Source organism: Symphodus melops (assembly GCF_947650265.1).
Source record: "Symphodus melops genome assembly, chromosome: 22".
Taxonomy (NCBI): domain Eukaryota; kingdom Metazoa; phylum Chordata; class Actinopteri; order Labriformes; family Labridae; genus Symphodus; species Symphodus melops.
Genome location: NC_136712.1, coordinates 18,956,032 through 18,981,480, shown reverse-complemented (window position 1 = coordinate 18,981,480; position 25,449 = coordinate 18,956,032). Strand labels below are relative to the sequence as shown.

The 25,449-nt window shown below is 46.6% G+C and overlaps 1 protein-coding gene across 1 annotated transcript in view; it reads right to left on the bottom strand.

Moving 5' to 3' along the window:
* Positions 1–25,449, bottom strand: part of mpped1 (metallophosphoesterase domain containing 1) — a 53,968-nt gene that overhangs the window by 26,431 nt on the left and 2,088 nt on the right. The window contains exons 2-4 of the mRNA XM_079335414.1: positions 22,343–22,771; positions 20,873–21,054; positions 5,945–6,170 (exon numbers count right to left, since the gene is read on the bottom strand). Of these exons, the coding sequence (XP_079191540.1) occupies positions 5,945–6,170; positions 20,873–21,054; positions 22,343–22,530 (596 nt within the window). The 5' untranslated portion in view covers positions 22,531–22,771. The remainder of the gene's footprint in view (positions 1–5,944; positions 6,171–20,872; positions 21,055–22,342; positions 22,772–25,449) is intronic.

Below are 25,449 nucleotides of genomic sequence, written 5' to 3'. Positions count from 1 at the left end.
CATTAGCACAGGATGACAATGGAAGCACAATGTTCCCCGCGATGGAGCTGATTTTTACTTGATACTTTAATGAACTGAGACCGATGTGTGCCTGCGAGGAAGGAAACAACGTAGTAAACTGAACACAATTTGTAGTTAATGGGCTTTAACATGAAACACGGCGAGTAGAAGTCGGACTCGGCGCTCATTCATTCTTTCTCTCGTCGTTCGAACTTCTTCCTCTGAAGTGTTTTTCTCATCAGCCGGAGAACAAAGCGCTCGGGAAACAGAAAGAAGGTCAAATTACCTTCATGGCATCGCCGCCATCATTAGACTCATTATCGTTAAAAAAAAAAAAAAAAAAAAAAAAGCCTGACATGCCGCCGCCGCTGCATTCTACCTCTCTGGCTTACTTTCACCGCGGCGGCGAAAACAAGCAAGTTAATTAAAGGCGACGAGAGTCCTTTCCATTTCCTGCTCATCAGCGAGGACAAGCCATCAAACGGAGAGCAGGTAGTCCCCTCTGTCAGACGAGAGCGGCGAGGAGAGGAGGAGGAGGCCCCGCTTCATCTCTTTACTTTTTGATGAGCTTTCTTAATTGGGCCACTATAGAAGGAGAAGTGAATCCTCAATAATTAAAAAATCTAATTAAGGAGTCTTTTGCATCTCCGTCCTTAATTATTCCGTGCGGAGCAGTGGGGAGCGATGCATTTCTGCAGTTTTCATTTAAAGAAGAAGAAAAATAAAGTGTCTCGCTTTTCCCTCCCCGTCGACAAACAAGACGACTTTGTCTCTCTCATCCCCGGTGTCTGTGTGTGTGTGTGTGTGTGTGTGTGTGTGTGTGTGTGTGTGTGTGTGAGCGTCTGCCAGCACGCCGTCATTTTAAACGTTCAGATTTAACCCATTAATACGTCGACGCTCTCCTCAGCTGCACCCTGAACGTCCTCACGTCACCGTTTGTTTCATTCTGTTCAGACGCTCGGCACACTCATCTTTAGATTTCTGCAAAAAAAAACACAACTGTGGTGTTTTATGAATCAAGGCTTTAAACATGTTTATCACATCCATGATCTGGTGACACCTGCACCCGACAACATGACGTGTTCCTGGACTAACAAACAGAGTCAAGTTAGACAGGATTAAATAATCAACACTTTCACTCGATTAGTCTCAAAGTTTTTCTGTCTGTCTCTTAAAATTAAATGAACCTTTCCACTGTCGCGCCTGGAAACAGACTCAATTCAGACGTTTTCATTTTCCCTCAATAAAGACCAGCAGTGAATGCATCTTCTATTAAGTGTGTTCACAGAAACCATTAAAACCACATGACAGAGTCACTGGTCTGACGTCTCTTTTCACTAAATGTGTTTGTTGTTTGTTTTCTGATGAAATCGCGTCGACACGACGTCTTAACGATGATCCAAATTATTTTTGAAATCTTCTTAAATTCTTCACGCTTGAAGACGCGCGCGAAACCGAAACCTTTACAGGTGGAGCCTCAAAGCTGGCGTGTGAGTGGAGCGGCGTTTCAGAGAAATAATGGACAGCACGCCGCGTCCCATCGGCGCCACGCTTTAAGCTCTGTCCTACAGCGCGCCCTGCACACAAGCTACCATCAGTACGTGGTCATATTTTAAATCCTTGGATCCTCAATCGAGCAGATAACACGATGTGATGAAAGGCCTTTGTGAGCCCGACTTCTTCTTCCTGTAAATTTAAGTTGCACAAACTATCAGTCACCTGGAACACCGTTCTTCTTCTGTGGTGTCTTCACACGACTGAACCTCGGGGAGAGGAAGGCGTTCAAATACCTTCAATATGAGTGAGATGCATGAAGTGATTTATCAGGAGTCATAGTGATGAAGACTCTTTCCCTCCTCTTCTTTCAGACACAACGCTCCTCTTAATTCTTCGCTGATAAAAGGTAAATTACACGGAGCACGAAGCTCATACTCGTGTCCGTGTTTGTGCTCGTAGACGAGTCGATCTGCGCCGAGCGGCTCATTATTAATAATGACTCAAGATGTAATCTGCGCGAGGTTGCCAGATTGGGTTTTGCTGCCGAGCATCTTAGTCGCTAAATTATGAGTAGAGAGTCGTCCGGAGATACGGAGCGTCCAAGATCTGTGATACCAGCTGGTCCGACTATTATGTTCCGTCTGAATATTCATTTTAAAAAGTAGATTTTTTTTAAAGCAGCATTTGGTCCACTATTAGGGTGGAGATCAATTTTAATTAACAAAGGAAGGACAGTTAATTCCCTTTTAATCTTTGCTTACATGAAATGGTTCAGAACTGCCGGGAGGATCTCGGCTTTTTTTTATTTTTTTTATTTTGTGCAAATAATCTCCGTCAACTCCAAAAGTGTCAAAAGCCCGAAGCTCTGCAGCTGACGAGTTTTTGCACCTTCTATAAACTGCAGCAAACAACGAGCAAAACAAGATTTGTTCCTACAGTGAGGGAGATTAAAGCCTCACGAGGGAGTAAATATAAGACATCCTATAAAAATGGTCTCCTAAATATAGCTGCTCACGGTTTGTTGTCGCTCCTGTTGTTTATTGTTTAAAAAAAAAAAAGATTCAAACTTGCAGAATTGTATTTGTTTAGCAAATAAATCAAAGATTCTGCCCGGCTCACACTTAATTAATGTTTTCTAAATGAGGCGTTCACAGTGGAGGTAAGAGCACACAAGGATGTTATTTGTTTTAGTCACGAGCACTTTACATCAGGCTCTGTGCTTCTGAGAGAACGGTCCGGAAACAGGAGGTTAAAAAACATGTTACACAAAAAATCCACAAATAAAAACGATTCAAACATGACCACGAGGGGTCACACTGTTTCTGATAGGGGTAAAGCAGGGTGGGAAATTAAAGGACCAATCAGAGAGCTGCTCTCTTCCTGTGTGATCATGAAGGAAACCTGTTGTGTTGAAGCTTCTCTGACAACAATGCAGCAGCCAGTATGCTTTAGAAACATGGAGAGAGGTTAGAACACAGAAAGCTTTACAGAGCCATGCAGAGCTGGCTAAACACTGAAGCTACAGTGTCCACCACATGCAGAGCTGGCTAAACACTGAAGCTACAGTGTCCACCACATGCAGAGCTGGCTAAACACTGAAGCTACAGTGTCCACCACATGCAGAGCTGGCTAAACACTGAAGCTACAGTGTCCACCACATGCAGAGCTGGCTAAACACTGAAGCTACAGTGTCCACCACATGCAGAGCTGGCTAAACACTGAAGCTACAGTGTCCACCACATGCTGACCTGTGTGAGCGGAGGGGGCGGAGCCAGACAGCTCTCTGTGATGATTAGAGTTTAGACTGCAGTACTCATTTTAAACACTAGGGGGCAGAGTTACAGACTGCTCCTTTAAAGTTCCCTTTCCCTTTGATTCCTATAAATTTCATTAACGTTTTATTCACAATCTTATCGTAGCGTATGGTTGCACAAACCAGCTGGACCCCACACATGTCGTGTGAACAGTATGTCAGCGTGTGGTTTTGAAAGGAGGCATGTGCTTCTTTACACAGTAAGTGAGTGAGGAAGAGGAGAAGACAGACTAAATTCCTCTTCATCAAATAAAGAGAAGAAGTCAGAAAGGGTTAATTCTCATTGTAACCACAGATGGACATTTTTTGTGACTGCAGCCACGCTCTTCACGCAAACACATTCAGCATCCTCCAATCCTCCCGACTTCCTTCAGCTCTCCGCTCAGACACAAACCACATGTGACCTCACATCAGCGTCAGGAGGAAGGAGAGACGCCGCGCTCCCACGCCATCGCTCTGCTCCGTCAAAATCATGCACGGACAAATTCAGAGAGGTGGAGGAGAATAGCTGAAGGTTCGATGGAGACGTATAGTGCATCGAGTGTGTGAGAGTTGATCCAGCTGGGAGACACACTGCAGAAATGGGAATGAGTAACCATCCTCATAAGGCCGCCGTACGGAGGAAAAGAAGACTTTCAAGCGTTTGTGTTCACACAGCTCAAACTGATCAAAAGAACTGGACCTTGTGTGTAAGTGTACTTGGATCTAACCCCGGGGTCGCTCATGTAAAAAACACCCTGAAGAAGCTTTGAGAGAAAGTTTCCCGTTTCAGACCTGAGAATTGTTCAGCAACATCGCTGCAAATGGCGTTTTAAAAGAAGTACGTGTTCTCATCTATAAGAACGCTGACTCACTGCATGCATGAACCGCCATCATTAACTTCTTGCATGACAACACTTCTATGTAAATAAAATAAAGTTGTAATGTGACAGTTTGTAAAAACATGAGCTCAGACTCTGACGGTTTGTTAGTCCAGTAAAGCTCGTAGCACAAACACGGCCCAGAAGTTAAAGGTCAGGGACTGAATGAGCTGAGGTGACACCTAGCAGCTCCCATGTGTCACTCAAAGAGGCCACGCCCCCTAATTCTACATCCCTTTAAGCTGTAGTATAATAATATAGTCCAGACAGTTTTCTTGACTTTAAGTTAACCAGAACTTTTGTCGGCACCAGGTCGTTTATTTCAAGTTGTGCAGTTTAACATGAAGCTCGATGTGGATCTGCTCACTTTTGGACACAGCCTCTAGTGGACAGCAGAGGAACTGCAATTTCTGGCAGGGCTTTATCCAATCCAATCCAATCCACTTTATTTATATAGCACATTTAAACAACAAAGAAATGTCTCCAAAGTACTGTACATATAATAATAAAAAACAATTAAACAAAACTTTCCAAGACGCTTCCATAAATAAAACAATAAAATCAATAAAAGATGTAGTAAACTAGTAAAATAAGTGAAAGACACAGACACTTTAAATCTGATCTTTAAGCTGCAGAGATCAGAGCTTGACTAAAACACAGTTTTTTCAAACCAAAAATCTTTGACATTGTCACTTTAAATGTGTGGACAATGTCCCACCATGGTGGCTGCTAAAGTCGGGGGGGGGGGGGGGGGGGGGGGGCAATCCCACTGAGTCTGCCATCCGGCTAAATATAAAGGCTGGTTAAAAAAGTGAGAACATGAGGAGCAAAAGACAAAAAAAAAGGTGCAAGAAGGAAGAAGATGAGTGATGAAATAAATGAGGAGGTAAACACCTGGACGGAGAGAAAGAAACAAAGCTGGAAAAGAAAAGGATGATAATCGAGGAGGAGCGGCATAATGAGAGAAGAAAGATGGAGTAATGGGGTAATGAAGAAAGGCTGGAAAAAGGGGGGGGGGGGTGTATAGTTTCCAGCTGGAGCCCCTCTGTGCTGCAGGAACACACCCCAAGGCTCACACACAATCACACACTCATCACCTCATGTGCCCATTACAGCAGCCAGGGCCAGCCGGTGGTACATGAATAAAATCCTCTCTTCCTCAATCTGCCTCCGTGCCTCTGTCGTCTGTCAGTCTCTTCATCCGTCACCATCTCTGCCTCCTACATCTCCCCTTTGTCCCCCCTCCTCCTCCTCCTCTTCTCCTCCTTCCCCTCCGTCCACCTCGGGCAGATCTCTGCAGACATCCGAGCAATAAACTCAGGGGACACTGCTATCACAGCAAACCAATTACCCAGCAGCACTGGGGGCACACACACACACACACACACTTAAACACTGCCCCCGGGAACCTGTCACTAAAATACACACAAAAAGCAGATCATGGACCACCACCTCATCTCACCACCGACACACACGCAGAGAAAAAGCAGCATCCTGCCCATGAGGATTTGAGGTAGAAAAATAGAAAGCGGCTCGAGTGAAAGTCAAATAAAGAAGTAAATAAATGATTCATGTCGATGATGCAACGTTGCACGGATGAAGTTCAGAAGAGGACAGATGGAAAGCTTCTTCATGAACCCTAAATACCATCCTCAATAATTCAAACGACTCAATAAATCCCGAAACATCATCAAACTCTTTGCTCCCAGAATATCTGAGGAGGTTCGTGAGATTAAGATGAGCTGGTTTTTACACTCCCGTCGAGGTTACTCACCAGGGGGAGCCGTGGATCTTGAAGCCCCTCACGGTGACCTCGGAGTCCTGCAGGTAGATGCAGTTGGTGAGCAGCGACTGGACGTTCTCGTAGTTCTCCGGCTTCAGCTTGGAGGCAGACGGGAAGTAGTAGAAGTCCTGCTTGATCAGGTCAGCCATAAACTCCTGATCGAAGGTCAACTCGTGGTTCCCAGCGATGACGATCTTGATGTCGTAGGGAAGCGTACCTGAAAGGAGACGACATCCAAAATGATCACTGATCATCCTCAAAGGTCCAGAGCCAGCCGAGATTACGGACCAGTAACCTCAACACAAGTTAAAGCAGCGATATGTAACCTGTCAGTTTTGGTCACTTTGGCGCCAACAGCAGGTCGCTGACTGAACTGCAGTGACGCAAAACGGTTACGTGTCCCACTCTGAGGCGGCCTGCTGTTGTTGAGAAGAGCGAGAGAGAAGATGAGGAACAGTAACGTTACCGGGCTTTGATCAAACCTGAACGTCTGCAGCCCGTTGTTTAATTTGTCGCCGCGGTTAAACGGCTACATGTAAACATGCTAGTCGTAGATAAAGACAAGAAAAGATGGATATTATATTCCTCTGTATGTTTGCAAACCGGACGCATAACTTGTGTTAACTTTCTGTTCCCGGTAAAGCTGCTAAACGTGACACAACGATGACGTCACCATGCTAACGTTACGTCTCAGTCTGTTACATATGAAATCTGCAGGTATGTTTATTCTGCCGGCTAACGGCTGCTCTCCCGTTAGCAGTGAAACAGATCATATTACTGACTCGTTTGCAGACATGTAGACGTCAGAAGTTCTGTTATAAAAAATTTAAAACATTTCAGACACGACTCGCTCACTTCCCGGCCGCTGACAGCGACGACGTGACTTTCAGTGAAAACTTCTAGAATACTGAGTTTATGTTCACAAAAACATTTACGTATAAAAATTCTAATTCATACACAATTTTACATATAATTAAACATCTTTATTTCTTTATGCTCACAGACTCTCGTCTCTCGTCTGTCATCATCACGCAAAATTGACACAGACGAAGGAAACGTGACGGTAAAGAAAAGATAAAATGTTTGAAGACAAAGAAACATGAGAGGAGAAAAGAAACAGAAAAAACAAGAAGGAAAAAGAAGAAGAGAAAGGTTCAATGTTTACTTTATTGTCAATTCCAAAATATGTCAGACAAACAGTGAAATCGAAATTACGTTTCCCCTCCGCACGGTGCCATGTAGATAACATAAGGTACGGAAAAATATGAAATAAAATGAGGTAAAAAAAGATAAATAATATTTACACTGATAAAATCTGAATGTGCAAAAAGTACAAAGGTAAGTAAAATGGAATCTAAAACAAGACTGGAGGAAAAGTGAAACTTGTGCATGCGTGCAATGTGCAGTAAATGTCCAGAGTTCTTGGTGGTAACCGGTTCCAACGTTCAGGTTTTAAACATTAGAAGAAGAGAAAGGAAAGGAGACATCAGGACAGAGGGGAGAGGAAAGGAAGGAGGAAGGAGGGGACACACTGGCAGACAGCTCGGCTTCCACACATGACGGGCCTTCCTCATTGTTTTCCTCTCATTTTCAAGCAAATCTGGACATCTGTCTCAGCTTCCCTCCATCACTCAAGGTCTCAACCCAGTGCGCTGCCGTCTTCAGTTTCTGGAAGCACGAGCCGAGCGATCCGTCAGGGAATCTTTATCTGCACGAATGATGACGTCCACGGCGCAGAATATTAAACATTTACGAGGGAAAGCTGCAAACGCGTCTGCAGCTTTCCCTCCTTTTTCTTTTTATCGCGCTCCTCTAATCACTCCTTCACATCACCGCCCATTTTCTTCTCTGTCTCAATGGCTTTAATTGGCTATTCAGAGCCTGGCACAGCAGGCCGCGCCATCGATCTGCGCCCATCAAACCCAGCGGCGGCTCGCCCTTCACAAATCTACACGATGCATTCAAAGCCCTGCAGAGAAAACAGAGAAAACCAGCGCTGACAAACATCTGGGGTCTCTTTGTCAGGTAGGAGCTGACGGAAAGTTCAATCACCGTTTTTATTGCAGAAGAAGAACGGAGCGACGAGCAGCTGAAAGCATCGGTTTGTGTGTGTTGTTTTTTTTTTTCGTGAACCACTTTCCCGCTCGTGTGCGAGTTTGCATGCATCTGTGCATGAACGTGTCATGTTAGTGAAAAGGAGTAATTAAACTGAGCTTTGGAAGAGCCTGACAGCCCGGCGACGGCTCTGTCATAACAGCCAATCACAGCACGGTGACAGAAAGAGAGGAAGAGCAGGGGGGGGAGGAAGGGGAGAGGGACAGAAATACTTTAGGAAGCCCAAAAATCCTTGAGTGTGAAGGAGGAATAATAAAGAGATGAAAGCAGCTGTCACAGAGTGCCCGTCTCTGCAGCTCGGGCCGGGTCCGCCCCCTCTCTCCTCCGACACAGCTCCCATTTGTTTGGCGGAAGGAGCTTGTGTTTAGTTGTCAAGCAGACACCAAAAAAGCCCCTTAAATGAGGGGCTGCACGTCCACAAAAGGCACACGTACGCACACGCCATCGAGCAATCAGAAAACGCTCTGGATGCTGAAGTAGCGCTCAATCAATTGTCCTCCGATAAACAATTAATTCCAAAATAAAAACTGATTATTATTGTAATTAAAGGAGGCTTTGAGCTGGAGGCGACACCCGTCTTCTTGGTGCTTTTTTTTTTTTATCACCACACATTGTCCAAATGTCGGATGTGATGTCATCAAGGCGTGTCCCGCTGTGTTGTGTCTCTACCTGCTCGCCTCTGTGTCTCGATGATCGATTCTTTCTTCGATGTGATTTGATCCCTCGTGATCAGAACGCAGCTTTTTTTTTTTTTAAATGAGCTTCGTTTGACAAGTTGTTGTTCACAGTGTTTGCTAATCTTTTTATGCTGCATCTCATTCACAACTATTAAACAAAATCTCCTCAGCCTTTTTGACTGAAGAGTGCGTGCATGTGTGTGTGTGAGTGTGTGTGTGTGTGTGTGTGTGTGTGTGTGTGTGTGTGTGTGTGTGTGTGTGTGTGTGTGGGACTCAGCGTCTACCTGCAGACTTGTTCAGCTCTCGGTCTCTAAAGAGCGGAGCTCACTGAGTGTGATGAAAACTGGGCTGACCCAAGAATGCACAGCAAGCAGAAATGCTAAAATATACATGAAAGATGAATAAAGTAGGAGGGCAACCTTTGGCGTCTGAGCGGCACAAACTTTGTGAGATTTAAAGTCAGGTCAAGGATGTTACTCTCCGAGGAGGCAAAACTTTACATCCAACTCTTCATCTTCAAAGAAAGACTCGTGACAGCTCGGACCGCTGTACAGAGGCTGTGGTCCTCCAAGTGGGCGGCACAGGTTCGATTCCAACCTGTGACTCATTTCTCACCTCAGACTCTTCTCTCCTTCTCCCCCATATCTGACTCCACCCACTCGAAATAAACCCTAAAGGTTAACCTCAGACAGAGTGTGTGTGTGTGTGTGTGTGTGTGTGTGTGTCTGTGTGGGAAAGACAGACAGCGAGCAAACAAGGCAAAGACAGGGACGTAACAAGGCGCTCATAAATTTTGAACAAATAAATACCATCAGAGTCTCTTCAGAAATTCTGCAACACGAGCAGTTTTTCACGGCGTGAAGTTTGACGGCTGACTGTAAACGGAGAGAAATAAATCACAGCGAGGAATATATAAAACCCCAGCAGCTGGACGCAAACAGCCCACTGTCCTCCTGCACGCGCGCACACACACACACACACGCACACACACACACACACACACACACGCACACACACACACACACGCTCTTACTTAGCAAATTAAATTCCAATTTCATGGATCAATTTTATGAAAGTATGAAAGGAAAAAACAAGCTGCAGAGGGACAATATCAGAATACCAACAAGTTCAATTCCTCATAATTGGATCCAACTATCAGCACGTCCTTCACAGACGCTTCAAAATAAAAGTGGAGGTAACCCTCAAGGCGTCCCTCGTAAAGTCAGCCGACTGTCAGAGGAGTGGTCTGCGTCAGGAGGGTCAAAGATGGACGACATGACCGTGTGAAGCTAAAGACAACCTCTTATGTTCTCCAGTAATTCAGGGTGTGGCCTATGTGACTGACAGGCTTAAGCCCCGCCTCCTCACCTGGTATGATATTTCTAGGAAGTTCAGTTGAGTTCCAACGTGGTGACGTCACTGAGGCGGCGTCCATGTTGATCCAGTTTAACAAAAACCTCTCTAACCTGACCTCTTGGAATTTCTTAACCCTTTCACTTCCACAGGCAAACAGAGCGCTTCTGTGTTTGCACAGCTGACTGGACTCAGATGGCTGTTGTGCATCAGTCTCGTGTTACCGCTGTCCAAGCTCTCAGTTTGCTACACGTGTTTATCGAAGGTGTTTTCTGCTCCAGCTTCTTGCAGTCAATAAAAAAATACAAAAATAAGAGAAACTCAACAATTCAGTCTCTTATTGTGCCTGACACAAAGAACAAATCAATCATAGAAAAAAGGCAATTTCTGCATCAAATGAGAATCAATGTGTTGCTTTTGTGACAAAACAGAGAGAAGAAAAGAGGAGAGGATGTGGGAGGAAGTGTGTGCAGGGTGGGGGGGGGGGGGCAACTAAACATTTGGGGCGACGTTCACCGACGAGAAGCGGACCGCTCTTTGTCGCCTGGCAATCTTTTGTCTTTGAATTCTGTTTTAAAGCAACAAATAGTTTTAATTTGTCTGCGAGGGAATCAGCGTTCGCACGGAGCGGCCTGCCCTCCCCGTCTGTACCAGAAGAACAAAAACAAAACAAAAAGACAAAAGAAGAATAAAATAAGTCAGCAAGTGTGCAAGGAGGAGGGAGGAGTAGGAGGGCAAAGATTTAGGAAAAACAGCGAGGGCAAGTGTCCGGGAACAGCTGGACTCCAGTCTCTCTCCTTCTGTCACTTCAGACGTTTATTCCTCTCCATTTCTGTTTCAATCCATCCGTGCTTTGTGTTTGCTCTTTTGTCAAATGTCTGCCCCCCCCACCGCCCCGCCAGCCCCCACCCCAGCCGTACACAACACAAATCTGTCACTGCAAAACCCTGCGTCCTCCCATGAGCTCCCCGAGGCAGCGTCACCTGTGCAGCCTGCAGGTGCCGACATGATCCTGGACGTGTGGACAAACACGCCTGTGTATCTCGACTTATGAATGCATAAATGAATAGCTACATATCAGTCTGCTGTCTGCGTGTGCATGTGTGTGTGCGTGTGTGTGCGTGTGCGTGGGGGGGGACTCCCACCCCGCCACAGGAAAGCTTCCGGAGTTCGGCCACCATTGTTCGGTCGCTGCGATGGGTGGTCTGCTCTTTGAAGAGGAAAATCCCAGCTCTGCCCAAAGCTCTGCCACATACAGGGGGATTACTGCCCATTGTGTGTGTGTGTGTGTGTGTGTGTGTGTGTGTGTTAGCATGTGTTTGAGTGTGTGTGTGTTTGTGCGTATGCAGAAAAAAAGGCAGACATTTCCATTACGCCAAAACAAAGTTAATTCCTAAGTGTGCGTGTGTGTCTGCGTAGATACCAAAAACACTAGTAGCCAAAACATGCAGCCAATAACTTGAGTGTGACCAGTGTGTGTGTGTGTGTGTGTGTGTGTGTGTAGTTTTATAAAACAGGGGCCAAATATTTCCTGCCAACCCAAAATGCTTAAATTAATTCCAGTGTGTCTGAATGCATGTGCACAGGAAGCTGCAGCCAAAACTTTCTGCAGAAATCAAAATTTGATTTAAAAGTAAAAAGTCTCGTTCTCAGATCTGAAATAAAAGCTCTGCAGCATTTCTGATGTCGGTTTTTAAATGCGTTGCAAAGTGTCTAAAAAGATTCTACTTTTTCAATTTGAAGCCTTTGAATCTTTTGACACCTGACAACAGGTGTGTAACATGTTCAGCGCAGGAGGAAATGATTTTATAACTTCACGAGAAGCTGCGAAGCTAAAAGCTTAGCATATAAAAGGAAGCAGCGGTGGACGGCGTGACATCACAGCCGGGGCGGGACGAGTTTCATTTAATTAAAATGCATCTGCAAGTTATCACATGTATTAAACAGATGTGCAAAACAGCAAGCACAGAGACGTTTTTATGTCGCCTGCCGGGCTGCGTACAGATGTGCCCAAACCAGGTCTCACAGTGAAACAGATGTGAGAGCACATGCATCCTCCTCACAGTCCTTCAGGTGAGGCAGGTAACACCTCACCTGTAACGCATCACAGGCTGGCTTCATACTGCCTGCAGCAGCGTGATGACACAGAGTCAGGACGTTTTAGACCAGCGAAACGTTGAGGCTTCCTAACATGAGTAAAAGTCGGGCTCAGAGTTTTGAAGCACATATTTATATTCTAGAAAAAGTCGACTTCAAGTTTCCATCGGAGTCAAATCAGTGCAGAGTCTGAAAGTTTCTACAGAAACGTTGAGCTCTGCGTTCACTCTCCTTCCTTTTCTCTCGCTCGTCTTTAACACCAAAGTCTTTGTCTGACTTCATGCCAGTTTGTGTTTTTCTGTTTGTGCACACCCCACAGCTTATATACGTCGTCTTTATGTTCAGAAAAAGAAGAAGGGAGATAGGTGCCAGACAGCGCCGCGCTTCCCTTCATGTGTGTGCGTGCTTCAAACGCAATCATTCAAAGAGAAGCTTTTAAAAGCAACAGCACTGATGTTCAAAGACAGACAAGCTAAAGACTCAGCTCGGATCAGTCCTAATTCCTTTACAGTGAGAGAGTGTGTGTGTGTGTGTGTGTGTGTGTGTGAATAAAGTACTATGGCACATGAAAGAGAGGAAGAGAAAGGTGAGTGAAGAACAAGGAAGAGATGGATGATGGAGGAAGAGAAGCTTCCGCCTTCTCACCTCAGCTTAAACTTAATACTCACTCATTTCATTTAAAAACGCCGCCCACACACACACACACACACACACACACACACACACACTAAACAAAGACAGGCAGCAATTATGAGACGGCGTACACAAACCCCACCTAGTGAGCGACACATCCAAAACACACATTTTATCTGAGTACAGCAGCACCTCCTTACACTCCTCAGCGTCCTCACTGAACATAATGCATCACTCACACACACACACACACACACACACACACACACACACAGAGAGACAGACAGACAGACACACACACACACACACACACAGAGAGACAGACAGACAGACACACACACACACACAGAGCATCATCAAGCCGCCTCGTAGGTGGTCTCTCTCTCTCTCTCCTCTCTCTCTCCCTCCCACACTTCATCTCTTTCATCCTGTCTGCTCCACTTCCACGTCGGCCGTGAAGACGTCGCCTCCAGGACGGAGAGCTGGAAGATTAAGCTGCAACTTTCACAGCGACCCACGTGGGCCCTCCTCATGAATGCTGATGAATTAAAAGACTGGCCGCTCGCCATCTGTCCTGCGTCTGTTTTTAAACCGGAGGTCCAACACGCCGCATTTAGCCCATGTTCCGCCCGCGTGCAGTGCGGCGCTCTGCAGACGTGCAAGGCGAGGATTTTATCAGAGCGGCTGTGAAGAAGAAAAGCTCCTCATGCAACATTTACACTGTTTTCACGTTAGCTTGGTTTTGTGTTTTAGGACTCTGGCACAACTGTTGGAGACGATCTGAAGCCTCCAACAGGAAGGTTGAGGGTTCGATCCCCAGCTCCTGCAGCCACGTGTCCGATGTGTGTGTGTGTGTGTATGTGTCGGTGTGACCTGCGGCGTGAAGGCTGGTCGATTACCACGATGCAAACATGTCCAATACTGTTCAAAAGTGAGACAGAACGACGAAGTAAAGTCACATAACCTGCTGCATGAAACACGACGACGCCTCCAAACCACGACAACACGACGCAGAGCTGACTCTGAGAGTCTTTACCAAACGTGCATGTTAAACCTGAATCTGTCACCAGAAGTCAAACATAGGCGGCTGCACGCACCGCTGCTGCACCTCAGGATATTTAAGTTTTCATGAGTAACAGATCAAAGTTTCATCAGAGTCTTTGTCTCCGCCTGCAGTGACTGAGGCTGCAGACTGTGAACGCCTCGCCATCCCCATGTTTCATTTAGCCACTCGCACTGCAACACGCTCGCTGATACACCTCTTCATTTAACTTTCTCTGTGTGTGTGTGCGTGTGTGTGTGTGCGTGTGTGTGTGTGTGTGTGTGTGTGTGTGTTTCTATTCTGCAAGGAGAGGCGACTGCTTAATTCAGCAACAGCTATGAGAACATCAAATTACATGCGCTTGACGCTGACCCAGAAAACAAATCTGAGACGGGGGAAGAGTTGCATCGTTTAATGGGTGACATCCACAGAGGCTGCAGGAAGACACACACACACACACACACACACACACACACACACACACACACACACACACACACACACACACACACACACACAGGGAACAGTCTTTCAAGTGTGCAAACAGAAGACACAGATTCATTGAGGGACAGATGGGAAATGGTTTGCTTAAATTTGCAGTCACTTGAAATTCTGACGAGTTTCACGATGTAAAAAGAGAGAAAAAAAAAAAAGGGAGAGTCAAACTTCCTCGCTACGCTCTCCTCCGGCTGCACTCACCGCTGAGTAACCATGAGAGAGGGAGAGTGGGGAGAAGGTAGGTAACAGGGAGGGAAGAGGAGAAGGGAGAGAAAGAAAGAAAGGAGGGAAGAAGAGCGTGCCAGAATAAGACAGCAGTCATGAAAGTTTAATGCTCTCGCTGGTTACTAAGCCGAGGGCTGCGAGGGAGGAGGACGAGGGAGCCGGGGAGGTGAAGGCGAGGTCCGAAGGGGCGCTCGGGGAGGTGGAGGGGTTCAAACATCTGACACAGGATCGAGATCGAGGGGCAGAAAAGACACGAAAACACGAGGAGGAGGCAGGCAGGTGCAGAGCAGAGAGAAAACACACGCATTTAAAGTGCACACACGGCAATCGCATCATGGCCGTCACTTATCTATTATTCAACAGCGGAGGGGAACAGAGTCGAGCCAGCGCTAAATAAAGAGATGTAGCAGAGACGCTAAAGGCTGCAGACCTCCAAACCCAGAGTCAGAGAGCGAGCGAGCGAGCGAGAGAGAGAGAGAGAGAGAGGGGCCTGAGGTTCTTTTATATTAGGAAACACACTTCAGAGACTACATCTGTTTGACACCTCCACACAAAAAGCCAGTTTATGCATTTCACTATCTGAACGCACGCAAAGCTGCAACAACTAAACTACAGAACTATTTCCTTTAAAAGGTGAAACTCAGGAGTGAACGACAGTCAGGTGACGTATCAGAGTGAAAAGGTTCGATTCAATGAGTGCTCTGAAAGTCCAAAATCAGCTTTTTGAAAACTACAGGCGAAATTAAAGGCTCAAACTCTTCTCCTCCATGTTCCTCTAACATGTGTCTCTATCCGTCTCCAAACCCCCCAATGATGAGACAAGTCTGTCCTCTCCGTCTGCTGCCTGCTCCACTTTTCAGAAAATGTGTGCTTTTCCCTTCATGACATCACAAAGGGCAGTAGCCCCTCCTCCAGGTGGGTGACACTCCCACAGCTAGGTGTTTGTTCTGCCCTCTGAGTCTGCCTTCTCACCGTAAACAATAGGACATGGAGCCAGAAAGCAGCGAGTACACCCGAGCCCTTCCAGAGAGGGGGCGTGGCCAGAGATAAACTAGCACGCTAGCACGAGCTAACCACTGGTATTTGCTGTTTGCCAACCCCAAGATTCAGAACGAGCTTTATCCACGTGTCATTCAGAAAAGACAGGAAGTGCCCCGATGGCGTCTTTAAAATTTAACACGCTGAAAAAGAGAGAACAGCGTCGTTTGTTAATTAATCTGAACTTTCCTGAAGTCACGCAGACAGAAGGAGCGAGGAGGAGAAGGATTAAAGCGGCTCCTCTCTTGACCCTGAATCGACTCGGAGGCTAAATCAGATCCATATTTAAAAACAACATCCGCCCGCTCGCACGGCATGAAGAGAGACGCCACTCAAGTCTGCAAGCCAGGCCGGCGAGTACAAACAAACACGCAAACACTCGCTCGGCTTACGAAACCCACGTGTGTGTGTGTGTGTGTGTGTGTGTGTGTGTGTGTGCTGAACAGCTGATCAAAGAGGCCATTATTGGAGACAATTGCAGTGAAGAGCTGCTGCTGCCGCTCGTGAGCTCCTTGTCTACCCCCCCCCCCCCCCCCCCCTCCTCTCACCTGTCCTGCGTAATCAGCCTTCATCCCCACAACCCGCCGCTCACCTCTGAACCCTCGCTGACGCCGCTCACAGCTGCACGGTTAAACCGTCAGGCAGAACACGCCGCCCATCAGAAAACAGCGTTTGGCCTTCACACACACGCCATGAAAGTTAGACTAAAGATGATTCAGCAAGCGTGACAGACAAAAAGCATCGACAACAACCTCCTCTTGTTCCTTCGCTTTACACTGCAGCTGACACACACTGAATATTTCATCTTTAATCACTTCATCTTTTTTATTGGTAATTTTAATCAAACGCATCGTTAAACACGTTTGAAATCACTGCATGTCACATTTAAAAAAAAATTAATTGTTATGCTTTTTTTTTTTTTACAGTCTCAAGCTGAGAGTACTTTACGTGCTGTTTTGAATTTATCCGTGCTTTTATTTTGAAATAAAACACGGCGCTTCTGGTGGACGGACGGTTCGGACCACAGACTGTAAATAATTATGGACTAAAATAAAATAATGAGACACATGGAACAGTCTGCACATGCAGGATCAAGAAGTGTGTCGTTCCTGCAACACACACACACACACACACACACGTAATGACTGACAGCTGCATCACCATGACGATGACAGGCTACGTGTTCGTCCAGGTAAGGCAGCCTTCCTAATGGACTGTCTCCCTCCTCCTCGTCTCCTGCCATCTCCTCATTTTCAAACTTCCTGCACAGACTTCATCTCCTCCTCTCTTCTTCGCTCCTCTTCCCCCCCTCCCCTCCTGCAGCGCTCGCCATCCCTGACAAAGCCTTGAGCGTCTGCCAGCGGCCCCCGAGAGCCGACTGACTTCCTGCTAAAAATAAGGGCTGAGAGAACAATCCGAGAGAGCTGCCACAATGAGGGCTGAACGGGGGAGAGGGGGAGGGGGGGGGGGGGAATCGGCACTAAAGAAAGAAAGGTGACGGAGGGGAGACAATTCAACACATTCACACGGCTGCCATCTCTCTGTGTATTCAGCCGTCACCGTGGCGTCGATAATCTGCGGGTAAATTTGACGAGGCAATTTTTAATTTGACGCGGGTTGAGATAGATTTAAAAGGCTCCAAACTCCAGAGAAGCTTGAAGCTCGTGGACGGAGGGAAGAGATGACTTTACTGATTCATTCGTAAACCTGAAACCAGAAACACAACCAGTAACGAAACAAGCTAACGAAACAAGCTAACGTTACGTTAAGTTTCTCTCTCTCTCTCTCTCCCCGTCCTATCAGACAGAACACAGACGAGCCCACTGAAGGTGCTGTGAAGCCGTACGCACTTCCCTCGAGTTGACCTCGGCCCGATGCCAAAGTGATCCACCGTCTCCTCACCGCTGCTCAACCGCAGAGAGGTGATTTGTGAGCGTGACATCAGAGGAAAGAGGCCGCCGCGTGGAGAAGGTCGACGAGTTTGAAACACCAGGAGAGACGGAGAAGAGGAAGAAGACGTTCAGGAGCGGACACCTGAACAAGGATTAGTCTGAAGCAAGTCAGTAATGAAAACCTGATCTGAGCGTAAATCAGCACACGACGTCACAGCAGGAGTTACATTCATCGACAGAATCAGCTGTGTGTGTGTGTGTGTGTGTGTGTGTGTGTGTCAGAGACGAGGAGCGAGAGAGAAAGAACAGGAATAGACCAGATTATAAATATTTATATGTGAGGAGGAAGAGGAGGACGAGCGAGGGATGGAGAGAGAGAGAGAGAGCGACTTCAGAGGCGGCAGCAGGCGCGTTTGGCTCGGTTTATCTTTTCTTCCCCGTCTCTCCCGTCGACTTTCTCGCCGCTGGAGTGCGGGCGAGCGGATTTGCAGCTTGCGCTCCCTGCAGCTCGTATGTGTGTGTGTGTGTGTGTGTGTGTGTGTGTGTGTAAGGACTGCAAGTCCTCCCCCTCATCTCCCCCCTACACACACACACACACACACACACGGGTGTTGATGACGTGGACGGTGAGGATGATGGAGATGATAGCAGGGACGGATGTAGATTCACAGATTCGACAGTTTTCGCTCGCGCACACACGACTTCCCGCGAGGTCACTACTTGGCGGTTTCCTGCTGATATCAGTGAGCGGTGATAAGACTTACACTCGCTCCCGACTCGCAGCAGAGATAAGACGCTCGCAGGCTGCCGAGGCAGAAAGTCAAAGAAGGCGAGACTGCGCTCCGACATGTCTTCCAACAAAAGGAAATGTTCCGGAGGAAATTCATCTCAGCGCTAAATAAGCCGCTCTGCGACAGATTTCCTGTCTCTTATATTCGATTAGAGATTTGCACGAACTTCTTAAATGAAGACGACACTCTGAGGGTGAACAGGGAAACGACCTTCACGTGTTTGTACTGGTCAAAGTGACCAATGAGCTTTAAGACTCACAGAAGAGAACATCTAGCGGAGCTTTTATCAGACCTTCATCTGAACGCAGACAGCTGCAGAGTTTATGCACAAACAGAAGAAGTCACACTCGTGACATGTGGAGACGTTTACAGCGACCAGTAAGACAAGAACCTGGGAGGAGGAATGCATGGCGTGCACTATGTGTACTCGTGCAAACACAGGTGTCCACACGGACAAATGGACACCTGTAGATGCACGACAGAGGAGGCTACATGCTAAAAGTATAACATCTCAAAATGAATCTAAAATGAGGTTTGACTGAATTTAATAAACTCCTTTGAAGAGCAGCTCAGAATATGTTCAAAGATTTCACGGAGCCGAGCAGTTTGGTTTCACCCCATGTACGGAGGGTTCAAGTCCGACCTGCGGCTCTTTTCCCACAGGTCGTTCCCTACGCCCTCTCTCGCTCGCTTCCCTCTGATTCCTCACTCTGTCCTAACTCTGAAAAAAAGGGAAAAGCCCCCTTACAGTAATCTTTAAAAAAAACTGAAAATTTGGACGTTTGAGGCTCAGTTTTGCTTTTTTCGCTCCAGAAACCCTGCAGGACTTAAGAAGAGTCGAGCTCTTAATAATCTGTCCGAGCTCCTTCAGTCCGGACTGGATCAGTGACCTCCTTCAGTCCGGACTGGATCAGTGACCTCCTTCAGTCCGGACTGGATCAGTGACCTCCTTCAGTCCGGACTGGATCAGTGACCTCCTTCAGTCCGGACTGGATCAGTGACCTCCTTCAGTCCGGACTGAATCAGTGACCTCCTTCAGTCCGGACTGGATCAGTGACCTCCTTCAGTCCGGACTGGATCAGTGACCTCCTTGAGTCCGGACTGAATCAGTGACCTCCTTCAGTCCGGACTGGATCAGTGACCTCCTTCAGTCCGGACTGGATCAGTGACCTCCTTCAGTCCGGACTGGATCAGTGACCTCCTTCAGTCTGGACTGGATCAGTGACCTCCTTCAGTCCGGACTGGATCAGTGACCTCCTTGAGTCCGGACTGGATCAGTGACCTCCTTCAGTCCGGACTGGATCAGTGACCTCCTTGAGTCCGGACTGGATCAGTGACCTCCTTGAGTCCGGACTGGATCAGTGACCTCCTTCAGTCCGGACTCAAGTAGACCTGCTTTTGCAGATTTCCCCCTCCAAAAACCGAAAACCTTTTTTAAAGAAAGATTATTCGACTTTTGGATCCAGTCGATGTCGCCCCTTGAGCACCAACATGAAACCAAAACAAAATGCTGTTTGGCTCCGCCCCCTCCATACTGCAGCCTCCGCTCTCAAACCCAGACATGCACTCGGCTCCCAGCGCCTCCTCGCTGTCCGCTCTTTGTGATGCACGTTGTGTTTCTGCGTCTCACTCGTGTTCCTCGGGGCGTCTTTGAAAACTCATGATTGTGATTTTCTGGTTTGTTTCAGCGTTTTTTTTTTTTTGTCGGGGTTCATCGGCTTCTCTGCTCTCTGTCGGAGCTCGGAGGAGTTTAACCCGAAACAGACCCGCTCTGCACCACATCACACTTTAACACAAACCCCCTATTCAGAACATCTAGACACCACCACAGAGCAGCTGTCTTTGTTTCAGCTCAAAAAATAAAAGAAATAAATCACTTCCTGTCCACTGCAAAGAACATTCAGTCAACTTTTCTTCACTTCGTCAAAGTTATCGTCGTGGAGAGGGAGCGCTGGAAGGAGCAGAGAAGTAATTTTCTTTTGTGGTGTGTTCAAGGAGCTCCTCAAGGATTTGAGAATCAGTGGCCACAAAGCGCTGCATTCATGAGCTCTGTTCGTCAGACAATTGAGCGCAGAGGACAAACACAAAGAGCAGACAGAGGAAATATTTCTGCTTGTTACGTTTAAAAAAAAACAACAACAACAAAGAAACAGCTTTTCAGAGGCTGATTCGAATCGCTGACGTTCCTGAAGCGTCCCTGAACTCAACAGCAGCCATTCAGAGAAGAAGTGAGAGAGGGAATCTATTGTCTAAACGTGTGGCGTGCTGTCGGAAAGAATGAAAAGTGAAGAAAGAGAGATTTTTGATTCAGAGCTTCTGTTGTAAAAACGAGTGAATCCTGCGCTACACTTCTTTAAATCACAGAGAAGGAGGCGCGTTTGGTGCAGCGCTGAGATTAAAAGAATCTCCCTCCATGTGAAGTTTTCCTCCGAGCGGGTAAATATAGCCGAGCTGTGACCCCGGCCTTATTAACACATCCCCACACGGGGGACCCGGTTACATAAAGCAGGCCCCTGACCCGCTCCAAATCCATAAACACAACTTTGAAAGATGCTGACCTAGCCAGTCGTTGAACTTCTTGACCTCCGAGGGCAGCCCCAGCTCGGTGAAGTCTCCGGCGTGGATGAAGACGTCGCCGTACGGCATCTGGATGGCGTCTGTGCGGGAGTGGGTGTCTGAGATGCACACAAAGCGGGTGTAGCCGGGCGGCTTGGGCGTGTCGTGGGGCATCGGGTCCACCCTGCAGAAGAGCAGATGGAGAAAGTTAAAGAGAGAGGAAGTGAAAAGGGGTCACTGCGGCTGTTCTGAAAGAAGAAAGGAGAAAGACGAAGCCTTGCGTGCCGAGTCTCTGCGGAAAGACGCTGACAGTGAAAGAAGTTTGAATCAGAGTCCCGCAGAAAATCCTCCCCACAGACTGAGGCAGAGCAGGAAATGGAGGAGACGTGGGGAGAAGCGAGAGGCCACAATAAAAGAGCGGCGCGGGGAGAGAGAGAGAGAGAGAGGCAGAAAGAGAAATGTGCAGAGACAGAGAAAGAATAAAGCGCAGATATAGAAAAAGAGCGGCGTCCTGTGGGACTTCCAGACGGCGTGCAGAACGACGGGGTCTCCAGGGGGAAGAGGGGAGCTGGTGAATAACCATGGCCCACTTTAGTGAGCTCTCCTCCAGGTACGCTAACACCCTCCTCCCCCTCCTCGTCCTCGGCACCCCACAACCAGAGAGAAGATGCATGTAGGACAGACGGTGAGAAGCGAGTCACAAAGTAAAGACGTACACGGAGAGTTCAGGAGAAGAGTTTCATCTCCTCGATTTTAATGTCAGGAAAGTAACGGGATGTTTGACGGAGCCAGATCTTTTAACAGTCAACAGTTTTTATCATTTTCACTCAACTTTACGCAGATTAATTAAGACTAAACCGGATCTTTTCTTGAAGGAGGATTTCCTGTTTTCTGAACACGGAGCAGATCTCCACACATTTTTAAACTTCGTCTTTAATCCTGCCAAAGTCAAAGAAGTCGTTCAGTGTGAGGAGATAGACGTTCAAACACCATCGCTCACCTGCTCAGCTCAGCATGCTTCCTTTCCCCAGACAGGAAATGACATCAGACTAACTGGATGCCCAACACCTGATAATGACTTTAACAAGCGCCCTCTATTGGTGACACTGTGAAGTGTTGACTTCTGCAGAATGACACATCTGTCGCACGGTTGGACACAAAATATCAAACTACAAAATCTAAAAGTCCTGAAGTCTGGACACGCCCACACTGCACGTATGCATCTCAGGATTAGGCAATAATTACTTTGATTTACTGTTTATTTTTAGCTTTTGTTCAGAGGTAAATCATGATAAATTATAAATGTTATAAAAATGAGAGTAGCTGATCTTCTGTTTTAAACCTGGAAAAACTCAAAGTAAATGTGCCGAGTTTTTCTGAAGCGTGGGGATTTAACAAAAGGAAGGTTTGTGTTGGACGGTCGGTTCAGATGATCACAGACGCAGAAAGCTCAGTTGTCGTTGTGCACTCACATGTGGACGTGTGGCGGCTGGAAGCGTCCCTGGTTGATGTTGTAGAAGGTGAAGGCCTGCGTGGGGTTGGTGCTGTACTCGTCCACTTCCACGGTGGTCCTGCTGCCTCGCTGAGCGTGAGACTGAGCCTGAGTCTGAGCCTGCTGCTGCCGCCGCGCTGCCATGATCTCTGACAGGGTGAAGGCCATGGCACAGAGGGCAGAGGAGAGCGAGGTGGAGCAGAGCGAGGAGGCAGCCGCTGAGGTAGAGCTGCTTCTTCTGTGGGTTGTTTTTTTTTTGTTTTTTTTTTTGGCTGGATAGTTTTGGGGTTTCTGCTGCTGTCAGACTCAAACCCTCGCTGAGCTCACAGTGAGCCGAGAGGAGAACATCACCTCCCTCCTTTTCCCCCTCTTCTTCTTCTTCTTCTTCTTCTCTGCTGCTCGTCTGCGCCTGAGAGGAAACACAGAGTCGACGTGATGAGTGCGTGGAAGACAGGAAATTATTGTTCCACTTTTCACTCTGTAAAAAGGAGAGAGAACAGGTTTCACAAAGTCTCATACGAATCTTTAAAGATGGAAAACTGTTCATTAGAAACGTCTTTAAGTGTAAAAATGAAACAGCTTGAAACACACACACAGCTACACACTCTGTTTTAACATGAGACATAAATGGAGTCAGACTTTAACGAAGGAGCCTGAACAAAAGAGAGGGATGTCTCGGCTTCGATATAAAAATATGAAAAAAAAACCAGGAGATACATCAAGTGAAGCGATTCCACGGACCGGTACGACCCTTTTTTTTTTTTTTTTTTTTAACAAATTAAAATAGTGCAAAACATCCTCACGTCTTTAACTCAGGGGTGTCCACATGGCGGCCTGAGGGCCATTTGAGGCCCCTTCAATCGAAGAATCAGAAGATTTTGGCCTCATTCATGTTTTTCACTTTTTTTTTTTGTTAACTATGGAAATGAACTTTTCCATATTTTTTGCAAACAAGCAGACTGCTGTTTAACCATTTAATAACCTGATCTAAATACAGAAAGCTTTTAGAAAAAAAACATGTTACAAATTTGATTCAGAAAAAAAACAAAGAAGAACGAAAAAATCAAAGTATTTGATGTCCTTTTATTAAAGGGTTTCTTTAGCCACCTTTTGATTGTGATCTACAAAGTTTTACTATTTTTTCCAAATAATTTGAACAAAAGAGTTTCTCACTGTAATTAGTTTTTGTGTTTTATGTTATTTTTGTAAAGGTCAAATTACAAACAGTTCCTTATAAAATTATCAAAAACAAAACCTGTGGCCTGTAGTCCATCTTTCATCTTTGTATAGTGTTTTTATTTCTCTTTAAAGGTCACATGATCTCCTCCTCTTCAGGTGAAATCAGTATCAGAGCTCCTCTTCATGTGTGTGAAGTGTGTTGTTGTAAATCCACTCTGATCCTGTATTTGATCATGTCTATAAACCCCTCTATTTCAGCCCTGCTCAGAACAGGCTGTTTCTGTGTCTGTAGCTTTAAATATGTAAATGAGCTGTGTCTGGCCACGCCCCCTCTCTGGAAGGGCTCGGGTGTACTCGCTGCTTTCTGGCTCCATGTCCTATTGTTTACGGTGAGAAGGCAGACTCAGAGGGCAGAACAAACACCTAGCTGTGGGAGTGTCACCCACCTGGGGGAGGGGCTACTGCCCTTTGTGATGTCATGAAGGGAAAAGCACACATTTTCTGAAAAGTGGAGCAGGCAGAAGACGGAGAGGACGGACTTTTCTCCTCATTGGGGGGTTTGGAGACGGATAGAGACACATGTCAGAGGAACATGGAGGGGAAGAGGATTTAGAATCTACAGTATCACAGGATGAATTACTTTGCGCTCAATGTAGAGCTTTTTGCAGTTTTACATATTTAAGAAGAATCTATAAACAAGCATCAAATCAATAAGATAACGATGATAAAGATTAATGTTACAGTAAATCTAACCTGAGAAAAACTATCTCTCCCACATCGCCTGACAGACCGTTTAAAGAAAAACTGGGATATTAAAGGAATGCAAAACCTTTATTTTGGCGGGGTGTGACAAACAGCCGTGTGTTTAATCGTTTGTCAGCGATGCGTTCAGGTCAGTGTAAACTGTGCTGTTCTTAAACGCTGCATCCCCTGCAGCCTCCGTGGTACAGGAGCGCCTGTTAGCTCGTGTTCAGTCTCATGTTTGAACGTAACAGAGAGCCCGAGTAGAAACATTCAATCAGAAACTAAATGAAAAGTGGATGTTCTGCAGAATCAGGCGGCACATTGAAGCCCAAAGACCTCAAAGGATTTATTATCTACAAATGTTCTTCAGTTTCTGCGCTTTGAAAGCTTGTTTCCTGCACACACTGTCATGCCCACTTTGTTCTTTTCATTACATTTTCTTGCTAGGGAGGAATCAAATAATCCTCTAAATTGATAGATTCCTCTCCGTGTCGCTCTCTGGTGTGTGAGGCCTGCGTGTGTGTGTGTGTGTGTGTGTGTGTGTGTTTCCTATTAAACGTGGATTCAGCTGTGCGGCTCTTTTTTTTTGGGAGGCTCGAGCTGCAGAGAAGTGCCGAGGAGCCGGGGATTCTGGGAGATGGAGGTGATAATTTAGGGGAGCGAGCTTTGGCAAAGTCCACCTGGACCGCGGTGTGATGTCAGCGCGCCATCTCAATTGTTCATTCACTGCAACCTCACACACTGACAGACACACACTTCACACAGTCGCAGTTCCTCACGGGCAAATCCCAGCATGCTTTGTGGATGTGTTTCAAGAGTGAATATTGCATGTGTGTGTTTCGTGCACGCAGGTTGCTGTGTGTGTGTGTGTGTGTGTGTGTGTGTGTGCAGGCCTGTGCATGCATATTTAAATGTGTTGCTGTTGTCAGAGTGTGACGGTGACAGTGTGACACAGAGATGCATTAACAGATGCTGTGAGACTCAAACACATCGGGCCAGGATGGAGTTTTCTACATCACATCATCCTCACAGAAAAAAAAAGGCCATCACTGAAAAGCTGAAAAAGCAGGTCAGATCGCTCTCAACGCTCGTTCTTCTCACATCCTAACTCTGTGTGAGCTCAACCAACAAAGACATTGTGTGTGCTTTTTTAAAAATCTAAAT